A 26,033-nucleotide genomic window follows, 5' to 3' on the forward strand; every position below is an offset into this window, starting at 1 on the left:
GTGGCAGGGCCCCTGGGGTGGACGAGATTCGCCCCGAGTTCCTGAAGGCTCTGGATGTTGTAGGGCTGTCTTGGTTGACGCGCCTCTGCAGTATTGTGTGGACATCTGGGTTGGTGCCACTGGATTTGCAGACTGAGGTGGTTGTACCCATCTTTAAGAAGGGGGACCAGAGGGTGTGCTCCAACTATTGGGAGATCACTATCCTCAGCCTCCCTGGTAAGGTCTATGCCAGGGTGCTGGAAAGGAGGGTCCGTTAGTTGAACCTCATATTCAAGAGGAACAATGCGGTTTCTGTCCTGGTCGCAGAACACTGGACTAGCTCTTCATCCTCTCGAGGATATTTGAGTGTGTGTGGGAGTTTGCCCATCCAGCCTACATATGTTTTGTGGACTTGGAGAAGGCATTCAACCGTGTCCCTTGGGGTATCCCATGGGGGGTGCTGTAGGTGTATGGGGTGTCTGGCTATTCAGTCCCTGTACAACCACAGCAAGAGCTTGGTCCGTATTGCCATCAGTAAGTCAGACTCGTTCCCTGTGGTTGTTGGACTCCGGCAGGGCTGCCCTTTGTCACCAATTCTGTTCATAATTTTTATGGACAGAATTTCTTGGTGTAGCCAAGTGGCGGAAGGCTTCTGCCTTGGTAGCCTTAGAATCTCATCTCTGCTTTTTGAGGATGCGGTCCTGTTGACTTTATCAGGTGGTGGCCTCCAGCTCACAGTGGAACAGTTCGCAGAGTGTGAAGCAGCTGGCATGAGAATCAGCACCTCTAAGTTTGAGGCCATGGTCCTCAGACTTAGGGTGGAGGGTGGAGTACACATTCTGGCTCAGGGACAAGTTGCTTCCTCAGCTGGAGGAGTTTAAGTATCTCGGGGTCTTTCTCACGAGTGATGGGAGAAGGGAGCGGTAGATTGACAGATGGATCGGTGCAGCGTCCGCAGTGATGTGGGTGCTGCACCGGTCTGTCGTGGTAAAGAGGGAGCTAAGCGTAAGAGCGAACCTGTTGATTTACCAGTCAATCTACGGCCCTACCTTCACCTGTGGTCATGAGCTTTGGGTAGTGACCAAAAGAATAAGATCGTGAATACAAGCGGCAGAAATGAGCTTCCTCCGAAGGGTGGCTGGCCTCTCCCTTAAAGATAGGGTGAGGAGTGCAGCCATTCGGGAGGGGCTCAAAGTAGAGCTGCTGCTCCTCCACATCGAAAGGAGCCAGTTGAGGTGGTTCAGATTTAACAAAAGCTTTTGATACTATTGATCATAGACAGTTAGTGGAAAAATTTGATAGGTTTGGGATCAGAGGAATTATTTATTCCTGGGTAAAAAGTTATTTGGAAAATTGCCAACTGTGTATTCAACTAAATAATATAGTTTCTGCATTTAAGATTATAACATGTGGAATACCACAAGGTTCTGTCATTGGTCCAAAACTCTTTATTATCTTGGTGATATTTGTAATATTTCTAATTTATTTGAGTTTATTATGTTGGCAGATAACACAACAATAGTTTCTTCTGGTAAAAAGTTTATGAATTTTTGGCAATAATAGAGGAGTTAAAACTACTGAAAATTTGGTTTGATGTTAACAAATTGTTTCTTAATGCAAAAACTAAATTTATGGTATTTGGAAATAAAAAAGAGGTACTTAAAGAGATAAAACTTAAAATCAATGGTGTTGAAACTGCAAGAGTTTTAAATATAAAGTTCTCAGGGGTGGTAATTGACAGCAGGGTAGGAAGAACCATATTAATTATATAAAGGTAAAAATCTCAAAGACACTTGGTATTTTGTATAAAATTAAAGATTTGCTTACTCATATCTTATTTATAATATACTGCACACGGATACATCCATATATGACTTATTGTGCAGAACTGTGGGGGTCCACTTTCAAAACCTTAGTCAGTGATATAGATTTATTGCAAAAACGAGTTATACGCCTGATAAATAAGGCAAGCTATTACGAACACACAAATTCATTATTTCTAAAATCTAATCTTATGAAATCTAAAGATGCAGTTTAGTATAAAATAATTCAAATAATGTTTAATGCTAAATCAAAGACCCTGCCAGACTGTGTACAAAAATGTTGTGTACTTCAGGAAACTAAATACAATCTAAGAAATGAATGTAGCTTTGTTGTACTTAAGGCCAGAAAGAGGTTAAAACAGAAATGCTTGCCTGTTCTTGGAGCTCAGTTGTGGAAGAATGCTATCCCAGACATGAAAACATGTAATTCATGATTTCTTTTGAAAAAGAAAATCCTAAAATATATTTTATATAGTTATATGATTGAATTCATATGTTTTTTGATGGAGGTTGCATTTTTTTTATATAATAATTGTAACTTGTAAATGGATTCAAATTTTGCAGAAGCTTTTGCTTCTGCCTGTTTTGGTCTCGCTTACAGATTGTCAGATGTGCATTTATGAGGGATCATTTGTTTTTTGTGTGACTGAAACAAAAAGTAAACTGAACTGAACTCTATATAGCTCTCTATATTAGCTTCATAAACAATCAATCAATCACTTGCAGTTACAGCCTCACACTGTTTTAATTGTCAGGACAGGTGGGTTATATAGGGCAATAATGTGTACATTAAATACTTGGTTTGGGAATTTTTTAAATATCTGACAGTGCATTAAGATGTTTCTCAAGTATGTAGAAAAAATATTCCAGTAAATGAAACACACATAAATGTCAATTATTCAGACTGGATATTTCCATTGTTCTTTTACTAAGAAATGACCATGAAATATTCGCTTCAATGTACTGGATTTTAGTGTTGTTTAGACAGGATTAGCAGCAGTGGTTTTACTCTCCATGTCTGGCCCTGGAATCTGAACTAATCAGATTTTTTTTAAAGCCCTGTAGCATGCACAGTAATACTCCAGTGGGGACAGGTTCAGCAGCTCTGTGGTGTGTGGCCCAGGCAGCTTTGTCATTGGCTCAAGCAGCCCAACCCCCCAGACAACACCCCCCATCTCAGTGGTGATGAAAAGATTGCATTGTGAAACTCAGAGAGAGTGCCTGTGAGAGACCAGGCAACCCCTGTCTCAGCAAACCACTTTCCTCCCTCCAGTCACTTGCTGTACTTCTCACGTGTCTGGAGCAATTGAGAGCTTATCAGTCAGGACCCACACAAACACATATATGCTGTAAACACATTGAGATGAAACAGAAAGCACGCACATGCACGCACAGTCACATACAGTTTGTGCATGAACAAGGCAAATATTAACCTACACACATAAACAAGGAAACCACATGGCCACACTGTAATTAATGAAATTCCTGAGATCACACTAATGTTTGTTTCTCTTTTGCATTTTCATCTCCCTCACATCTAAAAATGCAAATATTTATCTGTAACAGCAGATATTATTATTATTTTTGAATTTTTTATTGAAAATCCTCATTATTACACATAAACCCTGACCCACTGAGGACCCTGCACACTGCAGTGAATAAACCAGTTTGTCTCCTCTTGCCACCTCTACAACTTTTTCTGTCTGTCATATATCCACACAAGCAATAACAAGCATTAGCATTCTGCAAATTGTCTTTCCAGCCTGCTCCTTATCTCCATATTCTTCCTGTCTCCTTCTCTCCCCTCCCTCTCCCATTCTAGTTGGCTACTTTTTCCTGCCTGTTGAATGGTCCAGTTCTTAGAAAACCTAACGCGTTGCTTCCCCTGCCTGGTGCTGATATGTATGAGTGTGTGTTCATCGGCCACCATGATAAAGTGTTCCAGAGTAAGGCGGTGCAAAGTGTGTTTGTAATGACAGCAGAATTTGATCCATAGAACCATGAACTGTATCACGTGGGACTGCGCACCACATACACACACAAACACACAAAGGTCTGGAACAACAAGGAGTGGGGGTAGCTGGACGAGAGTTGGGCTGGTTCTTAGAAACACTGAGTAACAAGAAAAGGCCATGAGACCCAGGCAGGGGAGACTTTGTGATGAAACCATCTTTTGTGTCTGTTTCTCCAAACTGAGAACTCACTCTGAGGCACCATACATAAATATATCTTAATCTGATTATAGATTGTAGGAACAGCTGACAGAGGAGAAAAACTGAAATAGTTTTCTGCCAGTATAGACAAAATTCACTTGTTCCACATGTCTGTGGTGCAGTAGTGTCTGTAGCTTAACCTTGCTGTTTATGCAAATTTGAATGGCAGTCTTCCATCCACTTCCTTAATTGCTTATCTGGAGCCTATCCCAGCTGTCAAAGGGTGAGTGGCAGGGTATACACCAATTTAGAACTAAACTACGCTAGTATGTAATTCTGGATAATGGGAAGAACATGCAAACTTCACACAGAAAAACCAGGATCTCCTTGCTGTGTGGGGACAGTGCTAACTACTGCCCTGCATCACACATATGAATCACAAAGCAATTATTTGAAACATGAAATTTAATATTGATGGATGAAAATCTAATTTGAAATATTAGGAAAAGTTCAATAGAAATAAATTACTATATTAAAATTACTTTTCACAGTATGCATTAGTTGTTGCGTCAAAGGTATTAAATGTGTATGAAAATTTGATGATCTCCACATGTCTCAGGGTACTTGCAATTCTCTGGCTTGCAGCTGAGGTCATTAGCTTGGTTAGTACTGATTTCAGCAATGGAAGAAGATGTATGTGTCTCTGGAAGAGACACATACTGCACAACTGACCAATTTCACAAGCATCCAATGCCAGTTTGACAGTTTTGCTGAATTTTTTCCCCTCCCCTAGTCTTTAGCAAGAGTCAGTTCTTCTTATATCTGTCTGCTGATGTCAGCAGCTATTTTGCTAGACTGATTGCTTGGCAACCTCACTGTAAAGTATCTTCACACAGAGGTAAGCAAGCAGTTTTATCCTGTTTCCAATCTTTATGCAACTCTAAGCTCCTGATTTTATCCTCATATTTTCCATACAGACATGGGAGTTATCAATCTTCTCATCTAAGTCAAAAGAATGAATAAGAGCTTGTTGCCAAAATGATGAAATAAAAATTTTAAAAATTGAACATCACAAGGATTCAGTTGCAATTTAGAATCTGCTGCTTTAGATTGTTGGAATAAAGGATCTGTCTCAAGCATATATGCTTGTGGTTGCAGTTTTAAACTATATATTAACTACATAAACAATCAGTCACTTGCAGTTACAGCCTTGCACTGTATTAAGTTGTCAGGACAGGTGGGTAGATTTAGATTTTGACCCCTGAGACACAGTCAGTACATTGCGCAATGCTGATGCCTTCAAGCTGCCTGAATGTCAGTGCTATTCTTGTCTCCTTGGCTGCTCATACCAGACTTGCATGTCTTCAGAATTAGAATGAGGTTCTTTTACTTTTCTCTTCAGTCCATGAAAATCACACTGTATTCATTAATGACAGCAGAATCTCAAATATGTAATTTAAGATTTCCCCAAGATGTTATATTCATGAACTCTGCTATATATTGTGTTGTATAGAGTGATGCATGACACTATTTAACCCCTATGTAGCCTCAGATGATCTCTCTCTGAAATGATTCATCCCTGTTTCCAAAGAAAGGTGATGTATACAATGTAAATTTTAAGAAAAATGAATGATTTGCAAATTACTGAAACTATATTTTATTGAAAATAATACAGTGACAACTGGAAACTAAAGAGACCAGCTGCTGTAGTTTTGGAAGCAAAATACTTTGAAGAAGAAGAAAGGGGTCTGCACACCTGCAAAGCTCCTGAATAATAATATTTATTACAGATAAACCTTAAAGGAGAGTGACGTTTTGGGCTATAGGCTGCCCTTCCTCAGACTAGACCAGTCTGAGGAAGGGCTTACACACCCAATTCAGCTGTGTATTTGTAAAGGTTAGTAATAAATCTTTTTTGTGCAAATGATGTCTAATTAATTCCCCTTTTAGAAGTGCTTATGATAAGATATAAAATTAAAGTCATTAGTTACTTGTAAATTCAAAGTCTTTACAATACAAGCCGTATTAAAATTTAATGTAAAAACCGTGAACAGCAAACACAAACAGAGATAAAATAATTTGACATGATTATAATTGATTTTTCGAGGGAACTGTTCGGTAAACATTGTGTGGCGTCATCGCCGCTCAGCCAACCGGATCCCTCTGTGGTTGCAGCTCTGTGGTGGAGGGAGGAATATTTAATCTACGATTTAAAAAGCGTAGCAGCCTCGAGCAGAGAAGGCACGATCAGATGTCAACAAAGCTGAATGAGGGTGAATGTTACCGATGATGTTTGAATTGAGGATTGACGCGTAGCGCCGTAAAACTGTAGAAGACTGTTGGGGGTAAAATTTGGATGGAGAAAATATTCTGGAGCGAAGAGCGACGTCCATAAATAATGTAAGCAGCGATAACATTGCTACTATAACATGCTGACAGGGACATATCACGAGATTCAAATATTCTTGAAGCACATGTATTCATTGCTTTGGCTGTTTGAATACAAGCAGAGCACCGATGCAGACTGCAGAGCCTCACCCCGTGTGCAGATGTTTACATGTCGCCACAGAGGCCGTACGGGATACTACGACGTAATTAAAAACCCCGTGTTGATGCAGCTTGGGCTGTTCACAGGCTGTACAAAAAATATCCACAATATTTGTATATGTGTATAATTTATGTGTATTTTGTGGTGCTCGTTTTCAGTTTAAGTATAGATGGCAACATTTGTAGAAGTAAATCAAGAAAATGTATTTACTTCTATTTGTGTTGCCTAATATAGAGAGAGCCACAAAATAAACATGTTTAATGCGTATATAAACCCCTTTTTGTTTAGTTTTAGCAGTTAAATGTTACAGACAATAATCCTGGAGTGTTCGACTGCTCCAGTCATATCAAATTGATTTAATTGGATAATCTTTCGCATTAACAACTGTCTGTAAGTCCCTTAATCTCTCTGTTACCTCTCAGCCACCCTGTCTGTCTGTATTTGGTGGTCCTACTGTCTTTCCTGTAGCGAGAGGACACTAAAGTTTTGTATTTACTACAATAAATAAGCCTCTGTAGACTTTATGTCACACACTGTGAATGCAGCTCTGACTCAGTGTTGCTGCTGACCTATCTGAAAAAGAACAGCAGTTATTGAGAACATGTTCTGCTAGCCTAATAGTTTTGTGTCTTGCACAGCATGTCCATTTAATGACATAAAATGACCCCTTGAGTTGACTCGTGATAGGTTATTACGTAATTGAGGCGCATTGTGATTGGCTCTTTAACAAAAACGTCCTGGAGGACTGGGCATGGCTTTGGCTGTGTGTGTGTGTGTGTGTGTGTGTGTGTGTGTGTGTGTGTGTGTGTGTGTGTGTGTGTGTGTGTGTGTGTGTGTGTGTGTGTGTGCGTGTGTGTGTGTGTGAGAGAGAGAGAGGAAAGATTTCTGTGGCATGAACATTGATGGGCACATTAATGGACAAGGGAGTCAGAGTTAGGCCAAGGGAATATTGTCAAACAGTCCCCCTTGTAATTCTTGAAATACTATAGAGACTGGCAAGTTTAACCAAACTACCAAAGGTATATGCAAGGTATATATACCTGTGGTATATGCAGATTTGGTGATTTGCAAAGGATGTTAGATGACCATCACTACAGTTTCTGTTCCACCCTAACATTTTCTTTCTGTGTTCATAGCATCAAGTAAAACATTTAGAAAACGTAAGAGTAATTTCTCGTTCCATAATCAGCATCATGGTAACTCTGGATAATCCACTGAACTCACTGATGATGAACTACTTTCTACTACCCTCCCCAGGAAAAGTGCAAAATTTAGAAAAGGCACAAGAGTGTAATCATCCTAATAACAGTGTCGTAATGTGTTGTGTTGTTATTGTGGTCCGGTCAGACCAAGAGTGTGATGATTGACTCATGTGGCTTTGGTGTACAACACAATAAAGCTAGGCCATTAGAACAGAAGATCCCCAATCTGTGATGTTCAATAATTGATGCGTGTTAATGAATCATCCTCATCATCAGTGTTCTTACACATTTTGCTGAAACATGAAGCCATCTGTTCACTGGGGTGCTGTAATGTGTGTGTATGTGACACTGTCTTAGTCAGCACGAGCAGGTGGCAGGTGGTTATAATTTTATTGTGTGTGTGTGTGTGTGTGTGTGTGTGTGTGTGTGTGTGTGTGTGTGTGTGTGTGTGTGTGTGTGTGTGTGTGTGTGTGTGTGTTTATACCCTCCTTCATCACCCTTTCATGAACACTTTTCCTCTCTTACTCTTGTTTTTGTATGTCTCCCCCACAAAGTAGATTTCTATATATTTTTAAACACTCTCTCTAAAAATATCTGGTTATGCATATTCATTATGAGATAGTTGCTCCTGTGAATAAGCTATCATAGCTGTAGGGTCATTAGGTCAGCAGACATACAGCAGAAATAAGACAAAGCCTAAAAGAAGCCTTATGAAATATCAACTTATTTGTTGATAAAATATTAATAAGGCTGTTCAGTTCTTCTGGATACTAGGTGGGTATTGTTGCTCCTTTCTCACTCTCTCTCCGTCCTTCTGAATCAGCAACCACAAATCTTGCAGGCACTGAAGGAGTTTCCCTGTTTGTGTCTCTCTCACAAGAACATGTTTGGCATTCTAGTAATAAAACATTAATCTCATCCCTAATGGACTGTATATTTACACTAGAGAGAAGAAAATACACGTCAGAGTTTATAATTATGCTTTTTGAACCCCCCCTTTTTTTGAAAAGCAGAATGTTTCCATACACCAATGTCAGTCACACCCACAAACATACCCCACACTCAGTCGCACTGCAACAGTAGAGAAAATGTGGAAACTGTCTTTGTTTAAGGTTTCAGCAACCTGTCAGCAGCCATTTGAGATTATTCAGTTAGCTGGCATGTGTGGGCAGTAACTGGACTCAGTACATCAATAATGTGTCTTAATGTAAAAGAATGACAATATGGCCTTGCATTATGTTCTTATGTTAAAGACGTGAAATGCCAACAAGATAGAAGAATAATCTTCTGTTTCTCTCTCTCTCTCTCTGTCTCCAGTTGGAAACCATGAATTATGTGGGTCAGCTGGCAGGTCAGGTGTTTGTGCAGGTCAAGGAGCTGTACAGAGGACTCAACCCTGCTACACTGTCTGGGTGTATAGATGTCATTGTGGTCCGGCAGCCAGATGGCTCCTTACAGTGCTCCCCTTTCCACGTGCGCTTTGGCAAGATGGGTGTGCTGCGGTCACGTGAGAAAGTGGTGCGATCAGAGTTCTCTCTAACCTGCACAAATGACTTTCATTTTTCACGACAATTAAATGAAAATTCAATCGGCGTAAATTGAATCTGCATTCATTTGTGTAATGCTGTAGCATATTTTTTGAAAATAAAATAACTTACTCATTACATTAATGTAAATTAAAAAAAAGAAAAAGACAACAATCACAAAAACTCCTATGTCAGTGTCTTAATGGATAACAGGATACAACACGTTTCTTTGTATAGCCTAAAGGTACTGTATTTGTCTTGAAGTTTAACATACGAACCTTAAATGATTCTTTTTTCTGTTCTGTTCTGCAGGTGGACATAGAGATTAATGGAGAGCCAGTGAGTTTGCACATGAAGCTGGGAGAAAATGGAGAGGCTTTCTTTGTTAAAGAGACTGAAAACAAACTGGTGAGCAGTGATTGACATAACCATTACTCCTGAATCAGTAAACACACACAAGAATAGCACAGAGCATTGCTTGCAGACATGAAGGTCATAAAACCTGAACTAATATATAAGCAGTGCTTGATTTAGTCTTGTACTCTTATGGAGCATAATTATTTCTTGTAGTCATAGGCAGTAGCAGCTTTCTTTGGTTTTACCGCTCACTGATTAATCTACAACTACGTGTTGTTGTTATTTTAAATGCCAAGCTTACATTTCTACCCTTCCTGCCCTGACAAGCCTAGAATAAGAAAAAAATGTACCTCTGCTCTCTTGTGGTGTTAATTCTGCCAAGCAGCTTTAAAGAACAGAAACCAGTGTTTTAAAATCATGAGATGAGTCAAAAAAGAACATGCTAGCAATTATCTATGAATTTAGTAAATGTTTTATTTAAATGTTATTTAAACTGTATGAGATTTGAACTATCCAAATGTGATCATAAAGGGGGATAAATCCAAACATAGACCTTACCAGATTGTTTGTTCATAAGCAGATAAAGGTTTTAGCATAACAACTGAAAAAAATGGGCTCAATAACAAGGCACAACAAGTGCTTGTGTCCTCTTGTGGCATCCTCTTGGCAAGCACGGGTTTAGCTTCCTGGAAATAAACCATCACGACAAGCAGAAAGCAGAGACAAACACTGGTCAGTCAGACTGACTGCAAACACTAAACACACAGTCAGCGTCTAATTTTGATATGCAAGCGTGGACAAAGAAATCTTTCCATTCTTTTCAGTTTTATTTATATAGTGTCAATTCACAGCAACAGTTGCCTCAAGGTATTTTGTATTGTCTTGCATTGTACATAGTATAGGCTGTCTTCTTCTTATCAACAATCAGCCAGGAGCAGGCAGGATTTTGTTATTTTCCACCCATTTCTGCCAGGAAAACAAAGAAATCTTGTTTCAAAGTCATAAAGTGATATGCCAGGACAGACAGACATCAACCCATGCAGATACCATCTTATTTGACGGTAGACAGATGGCAACAGATAGTGTTCAGCTGATAAATTGGTGCATGTGTAGTAGAAACAGCTCCCGTTTGTAAAAATTTGTTGTAAACATAAAGTTCACATCATAGACTTTAACCACTGGTTTGCCTCAATCTCCCAAAGCAGATGTTATCTATCAGGCTTTTATTATATGGAATCCAGAAGACTACCGACTATCCTAATGTGTTTTCATATATCCATAGTAGACCATATTTCATAGAAATATTTGCAGCACACGTGCAGTTATGCTTCACAGGAAATAGCCTAATCTGGGAACATTCCCTTCTGTTTTGAAAACTGATTCTGTGAAGTGATAGGTAATGATTCGTGGGCGGCATGAGAGAGTTTGGGGGTGGGGGGTAATTTGGGGTTGAGGGGTGTTTTTTCTTCAAAAGGAAACAAGGAAGCTCTTTTCCACAGCTGTGGTAAACAACGTCTGTCAGCAGTTGCAATGTTATTTGCTTTTGTGTTATTTGTGTTATTTGAGCTTGCTGTGTCTCCTGGTCAAGAATTAAAAGGAAAATGTTGCAATCCAAGAGAATCAAATTCCTTTTCTGAAGGATTGCATTGGTCTAATGCCGCATCCATTACTTACTGTCTGTCTTAAAGAAGAAGCTATTAATAAATCAATAGATGCAATAGGAGCACTATAGAATGGGTCCTGCTGCAATACTGTAATGCCTCCGTCCGTAACACTCAAGAAAATAATGGCTTTCAAGTTCAGTCCCAGACAGTTATTTACAAATTCCTTTTGACCGTGTTTGTCTTATAGTTTTGGTTTAGATTCAAATCCTTTTCCTTAACATAACTCTCCCTCCAGAGAGTGGAAAACCACCAGAGACCTATTTATAGATCTGCCCAGTTCACACTCTGTGTAGTCTGTTACACACAGACTGCTCTCAGAAATTGCTCAGACATACTGTACATGTTATGAAACAGGAGCAGAACAAGAACATAAAACCTCTAGCTGCTTATAGCACCACGGTAGTACAGCACAGTGTGCTTTCTACTCACATGAAGAGGTAAAAGGGGGCAGAAACTATGTCATGGGAGCTTGCAGATTGTGCCAGTCTAAGTTATCACATCACTGGCCCGAATGGAAAAAGTTCAGCAACTTCTCAATGAGCCAGTCCTCCTCCCCAGTGCCAAGGGACTCTCCTCATCTCTATTTCAAGAGTTGTAAAGTTAAACTTGAGGATTTGCTAGGGCTTTCACATTATGAAATACATGCTCCACTGAAATTTTAACCAAAAGTTCTCGTCTTCAGGCTACAACATCAGTAATGTTTAAATACACTAGTATTTGAAAAAAAGAAGCTTTAATGTTTCGTAATGCTGCTTAGTTATGTTTTTATGCCCCAAAGGGCAAAACATAAAAAGAATTATTACTGTCTTTATCTTTATGGCATCTATATACCCTTTAACCAACTTTTAATGCAAATATCAGATTTCAGATTTAAATGTTGGAAATGCCGGTTGGTATTAGTTCAGTGAGAAATTGAAATATTCACAGACTAGAAAGTTAAAAACCCATTTAAATAAGCAAACTAAAACTGCTTTAAGGTTGATATTCCACCCAAGGATAGAGCTCACAGCAGAGCTACGGTGACCTTGTGTAGTGCACATTCTAAGTACTATCCCTTTTCCTCTCAAATCTAAATGAATTGAGCTGTGTTGGATTGTGTGACAACACGTGCACTGCAAGGCATGTGTCAGTCTGCTGTGGTTGGATCATCCCTTTATCTCGCCTCTGCCTCTGCCTCTGCCTCTGCGTCTCTCTCTCTCTCTGTTTATTATTCTGGCAGCCTGTTGGCAGTGTAACCCTGATGAGCAAATCTGTGTGATTTTGCTAATCTGAGTTCAAATTCTCACCAGATTATGTAGCTGGCTGTTTGGCTGTAGGGATGACCGTATCTGTTGGGACACTATTTCATTTTCCTCTAGAATGAAAAATCTTGTTAACTGCAGTATTGATCGTCATGACATTTTGAAAAGACATCCATGATTGTCAGAGGACAGATGTATTTGGCTTGGTCATTACCTGCTATATTCAAGCTATATACATCACCCTCACCTGTACTTAGTGTTTAGAACTGTGGGAATGCTATGTTGCTATGTGATCGTCATAGTCTTTATGTTAAAGGTTCACCCCACAAGACTTAGGGCATGTCTGCAGACTGTAGCTACTGTTCCGCTTCATTCTTGCACCCTGTCCTATTTGACTACATTCTGGATTTATTTTAACCCTGTCTTGCACCAGCTGTTTTGAGGCCTATTTCCACCTGATGTTGTGTATTAATATTTAATAACTCCAGATGTAAACATCTCAGAACCATAGTAAATGGCTTAAACCAAAGAAGACAATCGCACCATTAAATGTATGAACAAAATTTTTTAAAATTTATATATTTAATCAATGTGGGAAATACAGGTTTTTGAATACTGTAGAAAAGGCTCAAATCAATTATTGTAATTTCAGGTAATCATGATTTTTGATCGAATTAAAGATGTCATCTCACTTTCCCTGATAACAGGAAGTGGTTCCGTCCTACCTGGTAACGTCACCCATTGTGTCAAAGGGGGAGGAGTTAATGGAGTCCCAGCTGGGCAGGGGCAACTCTCGCCATCATGGTAGGCTCTGTTGATAACAGCACTGATAGAATATGTGAAAATGTGCTTCTTTTTCTTAAACAGTTTTTTTTATGCTTCTCTTTCTCAACACATAGACACTATCCCATGCAGCTCACTTCCTGTCCAGAACCTGGGACAAAGTGATGGAGTGATGACCAAGAAGAGGAGGAAAAGGAGGAGGAAGGCACGGCCGGAGGGAGGTGGAGGGGGAGCAGGAGGGAGGAGAGAGGAGAGTGGAGAAGAGTTCTCAGAGGATGAAGACATGTTCACTATTGACCTGAGCTCGGATGAGGAGAGGGAGGGGGACAGCAGTAGGTGTGTGCGTGCAAGAGAGCATTTTAAGTGTTTGTTTGAACTCTCTGGGGGTGCTGGGGGTGTATTTGTGCCAAATGAATCACAGGATCAGAAATACAAAGAAAAAATGAATGTCCCATAAACTGAGGATATTCTGTAATGCCTCCTGGCATATACCTTATGAATATTTAGCCACTGTGGCTCTGTGTCAAAGAAGACCATTTCAAGCCTGAAATATCTGAGTGTGCAGCTATTGGATAGACAAGTGTGCTTAAATTAGTATTTATCCCAAAACCACACAACTCCCAAGTTTCACAGTGTTATTAGAATGGCTTGACTACTAGTCTTTTGAGGATTTGTGCTTTAATTGTAACAAAAAGGTAATTAGACTTGATCGTATGACAATCAAATGTGAGCTTGTCTCTCCGTAATTACATATTCATGTGTAATTTGCTGTTTAATTTGATTTGAAAGGCAATAACAAACAGTCTGATTCAAACTTTGCTAAATCCTTATTTTTGCAATTACCTGACATCTTTTTCCTCTAACTGAGCCCTGCACAACCCCAAACTGTAAGAAGAGATTAGGGAACTTGATGGCGGTGTGTGCTTATGTTGAAAACCAGGACCAGTTTTTCTTTAAACCACTGCTACATGGAATTGAGATTAGTTTTTTGTTTAAGTTCAGCTAAATCATTTCAATGGAATTAATAATTTAATGAGCAAGCATTTAAGGAAAGGCGATTAAATGTGAGAGTGCAGGTTTGTGCATGTTTGTGTTTGTGTGTGAAGCTCTTTGGAAACCAGCTCTGCTTGTTGGACTTGCTCCAAGGATTTGTCCGTTTCCCACAGCACTCACTGTCTCTTTGAAAGAATGGCCCACGGGGTCATCCTTACTGCAGGCATTCCAAGCCTTTTTTAGGAGGTTTACCACACGATGAGCCTGAAAAATCCTGAAAGATGTGCTTCAAGTCATTCTTTATACTGTACTTGTATTTATACTGCATTTAATGTATTTCCTTGGTTGGTTTGTGATGTGCAGTTACAGCCAAACAGGCTATCAAACAGACCATAACACGGTTTCTTGGATGTGATAGGACTTGTATTGACACACTGTTTACATAGGAAATACCATTGTCTGCACTGGTTGTGAAATTATATGTCTGTGTATATGACTAACATGTCCGTGGATGTGTGTGTTTGTGATCAGACCTGTGTACAGTGATCAGGGATCTACAGTCAACAACCACATTCACCCCAGCACTGATTGGACTCACTCACAGAGGTATTCAGACACAAATCACACTGACAGATGTGATTTGGACTCTTTGATAAACTCTTCTTATTGAATCTGTATTTATTCTGTTCATAGCAGATTGCACATTATAATACATTTTCTGCCCTCATTATAATGATGTAATAATCTCAGTTCATTGTCTCTAATCGTCTCTTTTTTCTGTTTTTCTTTGTGTCTTTTTATTCTTTCTGTAGTAGACTGATTAAAGAGACACTCTCCATCCATCAGCCCGGTGGTCTATCCATCTCTTGTCCTCAACAGACCTCTCATTTCTCTCCCCTTATTAGGTATGACCTTAAATTTCACCCTCTCTGAACACTACATATGAAATAATGCACAAATTTTCAAAAATATTGGCATAGAGAATAATGCTTCATTTTTTAAAATTTTGGCAGAGCTGCTTTATCGGGGAAACTGTGCAATACCCAACAATCTAAACAAAGTGTTTGACTTTAACTTTCCCAGCAGCCCAGATGATTCACAGTCATCAACACCGAAGAGCGACTCAGAGCTAACAAATCAGTCTAAGGAGAACCCTGAGATCCTGTGGACCTGGGGAGAGCTACCACAGGCTGCCCAGGTACACACACAGTATCATCTGGGGAATTACATGTATATGATCACTTCTGTTGGGTATGCCTCTTGAGTATGGCAGCATTAAATTAACTACATGGTCATGACATACAGTGTAAAACACTTTATTAGTCTTACAAGCAATAAGGTCTGTCAGACTCAGAATGCAATACTCAGTGCAGGGGAATTTTATTTCAATTTACATATCTATTTTTATAAGTAGTGTTCAGCCTCTAACACGTATGAATGGAGCAAAGGAAACATGAATAAGGGATGGCATAAGAAAAATACATGTGAGCAAGAAAACAGGTATTGTGTGAACAGACAGTCTCTTTTTCTTTTACAGCCATCTTTCCTGACTTCCCACCAGAAGGATTCTGCAGCTGCTGTCTCCATTCCGGTGTCTGCTAGCACTCACTTCAGAGCCATCAATGACACAGGAACTCCACGCGGTCCGGTGCCGCCGCTGGACAAAGACACTGAGGAAAACAGAAATGGACACATAGTCAGAGAGCAAGGTCGAATAAAAATTTGCATTGAATGTACAAACCTCTAAAAGTTAGATAAAATTGCACAAAGAAGTGTTGTTGTTGGGTTTTTTTTTAAATAAATTGCCAAATAACAGGAAACATATTTAAATTTATAGTTGTTACCTCATGTTGCATCATCTGCTTTTGGCCTGTATCTGTGAAAAATATCAAACGCCTGAGTGAGTCATTTCAGGATAAAACCCCGTGAGCCACGGTTGTAGTTGCTTGCAAGTTGTAAACATAGCAGATATTTTCCATGGCAGAACCTGCCCTTTAGTGACCCCCAGTGATGGTTTTGTGAAAATTCTTGTTTTACACACGACTGCTGAATGACTGAGATTCAGCATCTTTTATGTCAACATAACAGCTTGACTGAAGCAATAAGTATATCACATTCTAAAGTTAACATTACCCATCTGCTTTTTTTTTCTTCTTTAGGGAGAGAGGTGGAAAGTGTTGGGCCATCATGTGTACAGATGGAGAGTTTAACAACATGCTCAGTGTCTCAGAGAATTCTTCCTGATCATTTGGAAGAAAGCAGGAATAGAGGAAGTTCCATAAGAAGGACTGATTCACCATCCAAGAGGAAAGGTACTGTGTGAGTTTTCTGTATGTAAAGAAAGTATTCATTGAACTCAGTGTGTCTTTATTCCTCATTATCCTCTTTTATGTAATGACAAAATGTGATGATGTCCCCTCTAGAAAAGAGAAGTCAACACCTGGGTGCTGATGGTATATACCTGGATGACATTACAGCCCTGGAGCCTGAAGTTGCTGCTCTCTACTTTCCTAAAAAGTATGTACATCCATGTAGTGTAGAGTGTAGAGATGGATAAAGATAAAGATTTATCCACTCTTATACAGAACAATAGTGGGAGCAGAGCAGCTATCTAAACTCTTGCTTCTCTTGAGAATTGAAGAAGCTTTTTGGATGAGAGGTGAAATGTCTTCAAGAAACTTAAAGAAGTCCAGTCGCATTTTTTTAGGCTCCAAAGACTACTACTAAGAACTGACACAGACATGTTTTTGGCTGTAGTTAACCATTATTGCCTTATTGTAATATTTACAGTCACAGATTATTCAAATTAGGAAGATTGAGGAAGATTAGTTAGGTAACATTTTTGGTCAGTTTTATTAACTTGGTCATGATTTCTAGAGGGAGGCATTTTTCCAGATGTATTTTTGGCACCACAACATGATTCCCATTGAGCTTCTTTGTAATCAAGAGAAGGCAGATATTCCTCCTCTCAGTAGCTTGCAAAACTCTGGATAAACAGCAGTACCAGAGGAAAAAATATGTAAATATGTTAATGGGGTGAACTTAACATAGAAGAACTTATAGTGTTCTACATTTTAGGCCATTATTGACTGAAGCACAACTGTATGCTGGCACCTTTTAGAAATTCATGTGTGAGAACGTGTGTCTGTGTTTCTCTCTCCACAGTGACGGAGGCAGTAGCTCGATGAAGGGGGACTCTGAGATGATGATGGTGGGTGTGCGGAGTGCTAATCAATCCCCACAGTCAGTGGGCAGCAGTGGGGCTGACAGTGGTGTGGACAGTTTGTCGGATCAAATGTGTGACCTTCCTCATGTCGCCATCTCTTTGTGCGGAGGACTCACTGATAACAGGGAGATCACAAAAGGTAGGACAGGCAACTTTCAAGAAGATGATTTGGATGATGTACATGAGACACATCAGTGTAGTTGTCAAGATAAAGCTGTTATATTAAGGAAGTTAAAAAGAATATTTTATATATTTTAATATTTAAATTTAAGGTGCAGATATTACAAAGTTGCTGCAGTTCTGTTCGTGTGTTACACATTTTAAACAGAACGAAATTGATTTTAACATCTACAGTTACAAAAAATGAATTTTCTATCTACAAAAACACTCTTTATTCTATATGTTGTTTTCATATGTTCTTGCCTCTGTGTGTGTGTGTCCGTGTGCTTCATGCTACAGAGCAGTTTCTGGAGAAGGCTATTTCCTACCAGCAGTTCTCTGAAAACCCTTCTATCATTGATGATCCTAACCTTGTGGTCAAAATAGGAAGCAAGTATGTGCTACTTCATATTTAGACTGAGTGTGTAACATACATGCTTTGTTTATTTTGTGTTAATATGTAAGCCATCTTTTGCCAAAAGATGTCTGAGGAGTAAATGGGTGTAAATTAGCTTCCTCTGTCATCTGTTGTAGGTACTACAACTGGAACACAGCTGCTCCTGTCATGTTGGCCATGCAGGTCTACCAGAAACCACTGCCACAGGTAAGACCACCGCAGTGATGCAGGAGTACTTTTTTTTTTCTCCATTTGGCTGCATGTATTAAGTTTAAATAGCCTGTTTTGTTGGCAAAATGTAAAGCTGTGCATCACGCAACCGAATGGGTCTTTATGCTTTTCATGTTTTTTTTAGAAAAACAAAATCTGAATCTATAAATGAACCAGTAAGTGCAGCTGCTAATGCAGTGGATTAAAATGTAAAACCATTAAGTTTCATAGTATAAAACAGAAATGATCACAATAAGTGGTAATAAATATGCCTTAAAATTGTACCTGATAATTAGCAAGAAGAAAAACAAATTTCAGCGTATGTTTGATGCACGAGGAAAACTATGGTATGCTGAGTTTATTATTGTTGATTTTTTTTTTAATCAGTGTAAATGTGTAAATGAAGACTTTGAGTTTTGCTTTTGGTCTGAAACTGTCTGAAGTCACGTTTTTGTTTTAAATATTTCTACTCACCTTTTGCAAGTTTTAGCTACTAAGCACTATGTAGTCATCATTATTATTATTGTTATTAGTGTTGGTTCACCGTTGTTGTTTGCCAGCATCCTCTCCTTATTACAACACAATAACACCAACTAATACGTGTTCACACTCATTCCTTGTTCCCATAATCAATATTTCCAAAATAAGTCATGATTTAAAATTTGTCACATTAAGTGAACCAAATTTATGGCACCAATCAAAATGACCTGACACAAGCTTGTAGCATAGTTGTCAGTCCTATATCACAGTGAAATGTTCTTTTAAATTTGTTGACCTAACACTTGATTAATGTCATGTCTTTGTCCCCCTTCTTATTTTTCCCTTTTATTCAAACACATTCTTTCTCTCACCATCCATCTGATATTTATGTTTACCAAGTGTTGGTGTTTGAGTTATGTGTTTTCTGCTTTTGGCTTCTTCTCATACTGCCTCCCTGGTCTGTTTGGCTCCGGTCCTTCCCAGCCTGTATGATGTTTTCTGGCTTTGCTTATGTGTTGGTCAGGGCATGACTTTATCAGCCTGCTTTGTTTGTTTGTTTGTTTTTTCATTGTTGCCCTCTCTGTAAGCCTCTCGCTTTCCCCATCTTTTCACTTGTGTCCAAGCACAAACTCCTTTCTTTACATTTGATTTAGCATCTTCTGTTGTTTTATTTGCATGGCGTCTTGTTTTCAACTGTGTCTTTATTCGGGCGAGTCAGCTGGAGTTTAGTGTGGTTTGAAATGTGGTGTTTGTCATGTTTTACTTTGCCTTTTAGATTTTTTTTTGTTTTTTTTGTGCTTTCTGGTGCTCTCTTTTTTTGTCAGTTTTAAGTTACATTTTCAGTCAGTTTTGAGTTGTATGTGCATAATTGTCTCCAGGCATCAGTGGAGAACATTATGAAGGACAAGATGCCAAAGAAAGGAGGACGCTGGTGGTTCTCGTGGAGAGGCAGGAACAGTGACTATAAGTCAGTAAGTGCACAGATAGACATCCTGCTGGTGCATTTTTCTGTCTGTGATTGATTGTAACATTTACTGAAGATTAGAAAGAAGTGGGAAAGGATTGAAAACAAATTGTGAGAGTCAAATTTCATCCATGGCTTATGACCTTTTTGTTCCTCAGGAATCAGTAACAGAAGCAGCTGAAGATCAAGCAGAGAATTCAATCACTATGGCCCCAGTAAACAGGTGACCTTACACTTTGAATCACTGCATTTTTCTCTCCACTCCTATCGGCAACCCTATTCCTGGGTGTTTCATCTTGTACCAGATTTTTTTTGCCTTGGATTTTTCAGGTTGAAGGATGAATCATCCTCAAGTGATGAAGACCACAGATCATCCGATCAGGTGTCAGGAGCCAGTCAGTCAGATCCCCTCGAGAGTTCTGGTGGCATTTGTTACAAGAAGACTCTTCGGCTCACCTCTGAGCAACTGGTACATTGTGTTTTCTTACAGTTGCTTTTGTTGCACTTAATAGGAATAGATGTTACTTTATTTAACACTTATTGATAATGTGTTTCACTACAGTACAAAAGAAATGTGGACAGTAACAAACAAGAGTACATTGTCTGCACTAAGACCATCTCAGGCTTTTTTGACCATCTCAAGTTTACTGAAACTCTTTTTTTGGCCATGCCATAAGTGTATTTACTCAGGAAGGATATCATACAAGCTTCTCATAGTGATGGCTTAGCTGCATCTACTGACAATCTCTGACAACCTTGATACAATTTATGATTTTTTTTATTTTGAAGGTTTCTCAATGGTGCAGCAATAACATGCAGCTATACCAGCACATTCAAAGCTTTTCCCAGTTTGCATTCAGTTCATTTTAATAATGATAATCCTTCTGCTGTCAGATTGCTGTAACTGTATGGATTTTCAGAACAGGGCACAGTTTGACAGCAGAAGTGTTAAAAGATGTCCCACACTTATTATTTCTTTTTCATTTATTTGCCTTTTATGTAAATGTGGCCTGGAATGTTCTGCCAATATTGCTGCAGTTTGTAGTAAAAATGATGATGAGGTTCAAAGGGCTGACTCAAATGGTGCATAGATTTAAGTGTTTCATTTTTTAATTATTTATTACCAATAAGGCGAATTGATGTGTTTAAATGGGCCTTTGACTCAAAACAGTATAATCACTGTTTGGTCATATATACTGTCATGACAATCCAGGTAAAAATACATTGTGATTAAGAAAGCATTCATACATTGAGGCATAAGAAATTGTGTTTGCTTCTGGTGACACAGGTGACCCGAAAAGCTTGGAATTTTATTTATTTATTTTTTTTAACATTGATGAGCATTTGTGGCTGTCGTAACATGTAAAATTTGGGTTTTAAAGTGATTGTAAAGGTTATTTAGTTTTGCCAAGAAAAAGATTATGACCAGGGTGTCTGAAAGTCCCCTGGCAGGGTCACCGGAAGCAAAGTTTGTTTTTTTTAGGCCTAGTAACTCAGCATTCAGTGTTGTTTCAATGTTATTTCCATGGCATATAACATTTAAAGCTAAGGTGTTATTGATTTGAGTATAATATTAGTCAAAAACCCCTATGGTCATAGGGAAATGTCCAGCTATTGTTCTTATCATAATAATGTCAATCACAGAAAGTGATTTTAGCATTTCTTACTCCTGGTGCTTACTTAGTCATTTGCTTTTGAATTGATGTGGTGAATAAAGCATGAAGGCTCATATGCACCCCATAAAGATCCACTGAGACCTGGTAATTATGTGCCCCTAGATACACTCCTGATCAAAATCTTAAGACCAGTTAAAAAATTGCTAGAATTTGCATTTTGCATTATTGGATCTTAAGAAGGTTCTAAGTAGAGCTTCACAATGATAAAAGATGAAATCAGCGCAAGAGACAAAAACTTCTGAGCAGGGAATTTATTGAAAACTGCATTTACACTCAAACATGATTTTTTTCAGCTGATCAAAAGTTTAAGACCATAGCTCAAAAAAACCCGAAAACCCCTCAAAACAGAAATCAAAGTGTCAAAAAAGGACTCAGTAATGAGTAGCTCCACCATTCTTGGTGATCACTTCAAACAATCGTTTAGGCATGCTTGATGCCAGTGTTTCCAGGAGGCTAGTGGGAACATTGTTCCAAGTGTTGAAGATGGCTTCACGAAGGGCATCCACTGTCTGGAACTGATGTCTATTTTTGTCAGCTTCCCTTGCCATCCATCCCTAAATGTTCTCAATCGGATTTAGATCAGGGGAACATGCAGGATGGTCCAAAAGAGTGATGTTATTCTCCTGGAAGAAGTCATTTGTCAGGCGGGCATTGTGAACTGCAGCATTGTCCTGTTGAAAAACCCAGTCATTACCACACAGACGAGGGCCCTCAGTCATTATGGATGCCCGCTGCAACATCTCCACATAGCCAGCTGTTGTTTGACGCCCCTGCACAACCTGATGCTCCATTGTTCCACTGAAGGTAAATGCACCCCAAATCATGATGTCCTCACTGTGCCGTGTAGAAAACATCTCAGGTGGGATCTCCTTGTCTTGCCAGTAACGTTGGAACCCATCAGGACCATCAAGGTAAAATTTTTTCTCATCAGAGAAGACAACTTTCTTCCAACTTTCAATGTCCCATGTTTGGTGCACCCTTGCAAAGTCCAACCGGGCAATTTTGTGGCGTTGAAAAAGACGTGGCCTTTGAAGACGTTTTTTTGTTTCTGAAGCCCTTCCCTCGCAGATGCTGTCTGATGGTTATTGGGCTGCAGTCAGCACCAGTAATGGCCTTAATTTGGGTAGAGGATTAAGATTTTGATCAGGAGTGTATTCTACTACCAGGATGCGGAGGGGTAGCACTGGTGGCTGCCAGTATTTTTAAATGTCACTCTCACACTCTGACTATGAACCAAGACAGTATTTTTTTACTGTTTCTTAATGAAATTCTATGTTTGGCTCCATTAGAATGTGATGAATAGCTCATACTGTTATGTTATTACATGTGTTTCTTATGTGGCGTAGATAACAAGCCAAGCACTGAATAGAAAACCTCAAGGAAACTTCTTAACCTTTCTTATTTACAGGCTAGCCTGCAGCTAAAGGAGGGTCCTAATGATGTGGTGTTCAGTGTGACAACTCAGTATCAAGGCACCTGCCGCTGTCATGGCACAATCTATCTTTGGAGTTGGGATGACAAGATAGTCATCTCAGATATAGATGGAACCATTACCAGGTGTGAAATAGCAACTTGGTCACCTATAGCCTGTTCAGTTCTATCGTATTTCCAGCAGATGTCAGACTTTACACAGTTTTTGGGTTAAAACCCAACGCATGCATCTGAAATGAACTCTAAACATGTTGCCTGTCTGATGTTACACTGTAGATCTGACACTCTGGGCCACATTCTCCCCACACTGGGTAAAGACTGGACCCACCAGGGTATCGCACGGCTCTATCACAGAGTCAGCCTGTGAGTTCTGTCTTATTCATTCTTATTTTCCTTCAGCTGAAACATAGTGTGTTGTGTCGAAGCACAATGCTATATTTCTGCCTCTCATAGTTTCTCTCTTTGTCACAGGAATGGATATAAATTCATGTACTGCTCTGCAAGGGCCATTGGCATGGCTGATATGACACGAGGTTATCTACACTGGGTCAACGAAAGGGGAACCATGCTGCCGATGGGCCCTGTGCTGCTCAGCCCCAGCAGTCTTTTTTCTGCTTTGCACAGGTCAGACATACACCGAGGGTACTAAAATTCCACACTGGAGTAAAAGTTAAAGTGGCAATTAAAGCAAAACTCATATTACTTAGCCGTACCCTTTAAAAAAAAGAAAAAAAACAAGAAAACATTTAATTGAAGCAGATGTACAATGAAGATAGGCCATAAAGACAAAAAGCAAAGAATATTCAATGTGATGTTTTGTGTAGGGAGGTGATTGAGAAGAAACCTGAGAAGTTTAAGATCGAGTGTCTCACAGACATCAAGCACCTTTTCTACCCAAACACTGAACCATTCTACGCTGCTTTTGGCAACAGAGCTACGGTGAGAATACTGCCCTGCCATCTGCACTGAACACACTTTTAATGTTTTGAGTGAAGTACATACTTCTGAAATGAATTATGATTTAAGTGAAAGAAGATGGATGACTTTCTTTTAATCAGATTGACCTCAATGCTTTTTAAAAAAAAAATGCTGGTTGTTTATGTCATTTCAGGATGTCTATTCCTATAAGGAGGTGGGTGTTCCCCTGAACAGGATTTTCACTGTCAATCCTAAGGGGGAGCTGGTTCAGGAGCACGCCAAAACCAATATCTCCTCGTAAGCCATATGCTCTTTTGCTTTTTCATGTAGACAGCACGTGCTGATGTTTGAATGTCTGAATTCTGTCTTCATACAGTACAAACAACAGAAGACTTTTTGTGTTTCTCTCTCAGCTATGGCCTTCTGTGTGATACAGTGGACCATGTCTTCCCAGTCCTCATTCAAGATGAGGAAGCAGACTTCGCTCACTCTGACCCTTTTGACCAGTGCAGCTACTGGAACAATGAACTTCCTGAAGGCATCAGTCAGGGAGAAGAAGACCTGCAGCCAATTGAGACAAGCTGAAGAAACTGCAAAATCTAGTATGAAGTTTGCAGCTTAACACGAATGTGAAGATAAAGCCATCAAACTTTTTCTAATATGATAAATGAAAATGGCTCCTTAACTCGCAGACAATACTTACAAAAAAAAAAACTGTGACTGCTGATTTTTCTGCAGAAGACCCACAGAAACAAGCTGTGCCAAAATTTAGCAGTGAAAATAAAAGTAGTCATGGAAACTGAGATAAAAACAGAGTACTGAAACTAACAGAAAACCTTAGGGTCGATCGCTAAGAAGACTGAGTGAAAAATGAAAGCAAGAAAAGGGAATTTTAGATAGAAGAATAAACCCAAAAACAAAACTGTGATGAAATTCAGCAGCTGCTTGGAAATTAAATTAACTCACATTTGCAAGTGTACTGATTCAGAATTTGCAAGTAAACTTTGCAAAGGCATTCCATAAATGATATAACACCCCTTTAGGATAATATCCTTATAGCTTTTAGCTTTTTTGTTACACTACATAATGTTTCTCAGAACATGTTGTCACTTTTTGCTGCTTCTCTAAAGGCACCAAAGCAGAACTGGTTCCTTTGAACGGTCATCATTCTTGCCTTCATCCCACACCACATCATTCTTACTCTGATGGTTATTAAATTAAAGTAAAAATAAAATATTACTCACAAATCCAGTTCAGCATTTTGAATCCCAGATGGGCCCTTTGGTGCAGTTTATTGTTTTTGAAATAAAATTTTTTTTAACCCACAGCATGCAGTATATTCAAACAGTAATACAGTAGTACAGTAGTAGTAGTACAGGCTTGGAATCCTGGTTGTACTTTAACTAGTTATGTGGCTAGGGGTTTTTTTTTCTGACTTAAGTAGAGTGGACATTTTGCAGCAGAAAATGGAGATTATGTATGGTAAAACCATCCAGAGCATGCAAAAATAGCACAGATAGGGTAGGCAGACATCTCTTGTGCCAAACTCCTTTGCAGGTAAAGTTAAATGTGTGGTCTTTGACCGTGTGACTGTGAAACATGTGGCCATGACACATAGTGTTCAGTGACTATATTCAAAACAAATGCAGGACAATGCAATGAAAATTCAGCCTATTTTTTAACTGTACAAAAAAGGAACTTCTGTGATATCCTAGAATGTAAAATACAAATGCCTCCTTATTTTAATGACTAATGCTCATCAATGCAATTACTTTATAAGCTCATTTAAGACTACAGTAAGTATATATTTTCAGTTTTGTAATGTAATATAACATAATGCACAGGTCAGTATACTTCATGTAAAGCAGTGTCCTGTAGTGGAAATAAAGTAAAGGAAGTGTATTCAGATTCTGTAAGAAGTTTTTTGTATGGAACAGTCCTAGTTTGTACATATTTTTGTGTGTGCGTGTGTTATCATACGTTTGTGTTTTCATCCACTGATCAAATAGCATCTACTATACACTTTTATGCCTAATAGAAGCCTCTCTTTATTTATATTACTAAAATGGGACAAACCACTGTAAATGATGATTACAATTTTTTTATGACCATATGAACTGAACTGCTGCTCATTCTCAAATACTTACATCCATTTTATTGCTTCAAGGCAAATCTCTTTTTAAGCCAACTAAAAGGTGACATTTTCATCATGTGACCACTGAAGCAATAAATTAACACACAGTATTACAGGAATCCTGTCTCCTCATTTAATGTCAGCTGTTTTAGTGCAGCCTCTGGTTTGA

The 26,033-nt window shown here is 39.0% G+C and overlaps 1 protein-coding gene across 3 annotated transcripts in view; it reads left to right on the forward strand.

Moving 5' to 3' along the window:
* The window catches only part of LOC115773313 (phosphatidate phosphatase LPIN1-like), a 28,241-nt gene extending 2,603 nt beyond the window's left edge, over positions 1 to 25,638 (forward strand). Inside the window, exons 1-23 of one of the 3 annotated variants that reach the window (XM_030719966.1) lie at positions 6,172 to 6,355; positions 9,023 to 9,223; positions 9,544 to 9,639; positions 13,201 to 13,297; positions 13,393 to 13,612; positions 14,801 to 14,875; positions 15,082 to 15,174; positions 15,353 to 15,467; positions 15,807 to 15,978; positions 16,429 to 16,581; positions 16,693 to 16,786; positions 17,435 to 17,634; positions 17,955 to 18,048; positions 18,189 to 18,258; positions 19,620 to 19,712; positions 19,864 to 19,928; positions 20,036 to 20,174; positions 22,790 to 22,938; positions 23,089 to 23,175; positions 23,284 to 23,436; positions 23,637 to 23,751; positions 23,924 to 24,027; positions 24,144 to 25,638. In XM_030719966.1, coding sequence (XP_030575826.1) covers positions 9,032 to 9,223; positions 9,544 to 9,639; positions 13,201 to 13,297; positions 13,393 to 13,612; positions 14,801 to 14,875; positions 15,082 to 15,174; positions 15,353 to 15,467; positions 15,807 to 15,978; positions 16,429 to 16,581; positions 16,693 to 16,786; positions 17,435 to 17,634; positions 17,955 to 18,048; positions 18,189 to 18,258; positions 19,620 to 19,712; positions 19,864 to 19,928; positions 20,036 to 20,174; positions 22,790 to 22,938; positions 23,089 to 23,175; positions 23,284 to 23,436; positions 23,637 to 23,751; positions 23,924 to 24,027; positions 24,144 to 24,315 — 2,748 coding nt within the window. In that variant the 5' untranslated portion in view covers positions 6,172 to 6,355; positions 9,023 to 9,031 and the 3' untranslated portion in view covers positions 24,316 to 25,638. Of the gene's footprint in view, positions 1 to 6,171; positions 6,356 to 9,022; positions 9,224 to 9,543; positions 9,640 to 13,200; positions 13,298 to 13,392; positions 13,613 to 14,800; positions 14,876 to 15,081; positions 15,175 to 15,352; positions 15,468 to 15,806; positions 15,979 to 16,428; positions 16,582 to 16,692; positions 16,787 to 17,434; positions 17,635 to 17,954; positions 18,049 to 18,188; positions 18,259 to 19,619; positions 19,713 to 19,863; positions 19,929 to 20,035; positions 20,175 to 22,789; positions 22,939 to 23,088; positions 23,176 to 23,283; positions 23,437 to 23,636; positions 23,752 to 23,923; positions 24,028 to 24,143 lie in introns of those variants that run through there. The other 2 variants (XM_030719957.1, XM_030719975.1) reach the window with 2 other exon arrangements.
* Positions 25,639 to 26,033: the final 395 nt, after the last annotated feature.

Source organism: Archocentrus centrarchus, chromosome 3 (assembly GCF_007364275.1).
Source record: "Archocentrus centrarchus isolate MPI-CPG fArcCen1 chromosome 3, fArcCen1, whole genome shotgun sequence".
In the NCBI taxonomy this organism is placed as follows: Eukaryota; Metazoa; Chordata; class Actinopteri; order Cichliformes; family Cichlidae; genus Archocentrus; species Archocentrus centrarchus.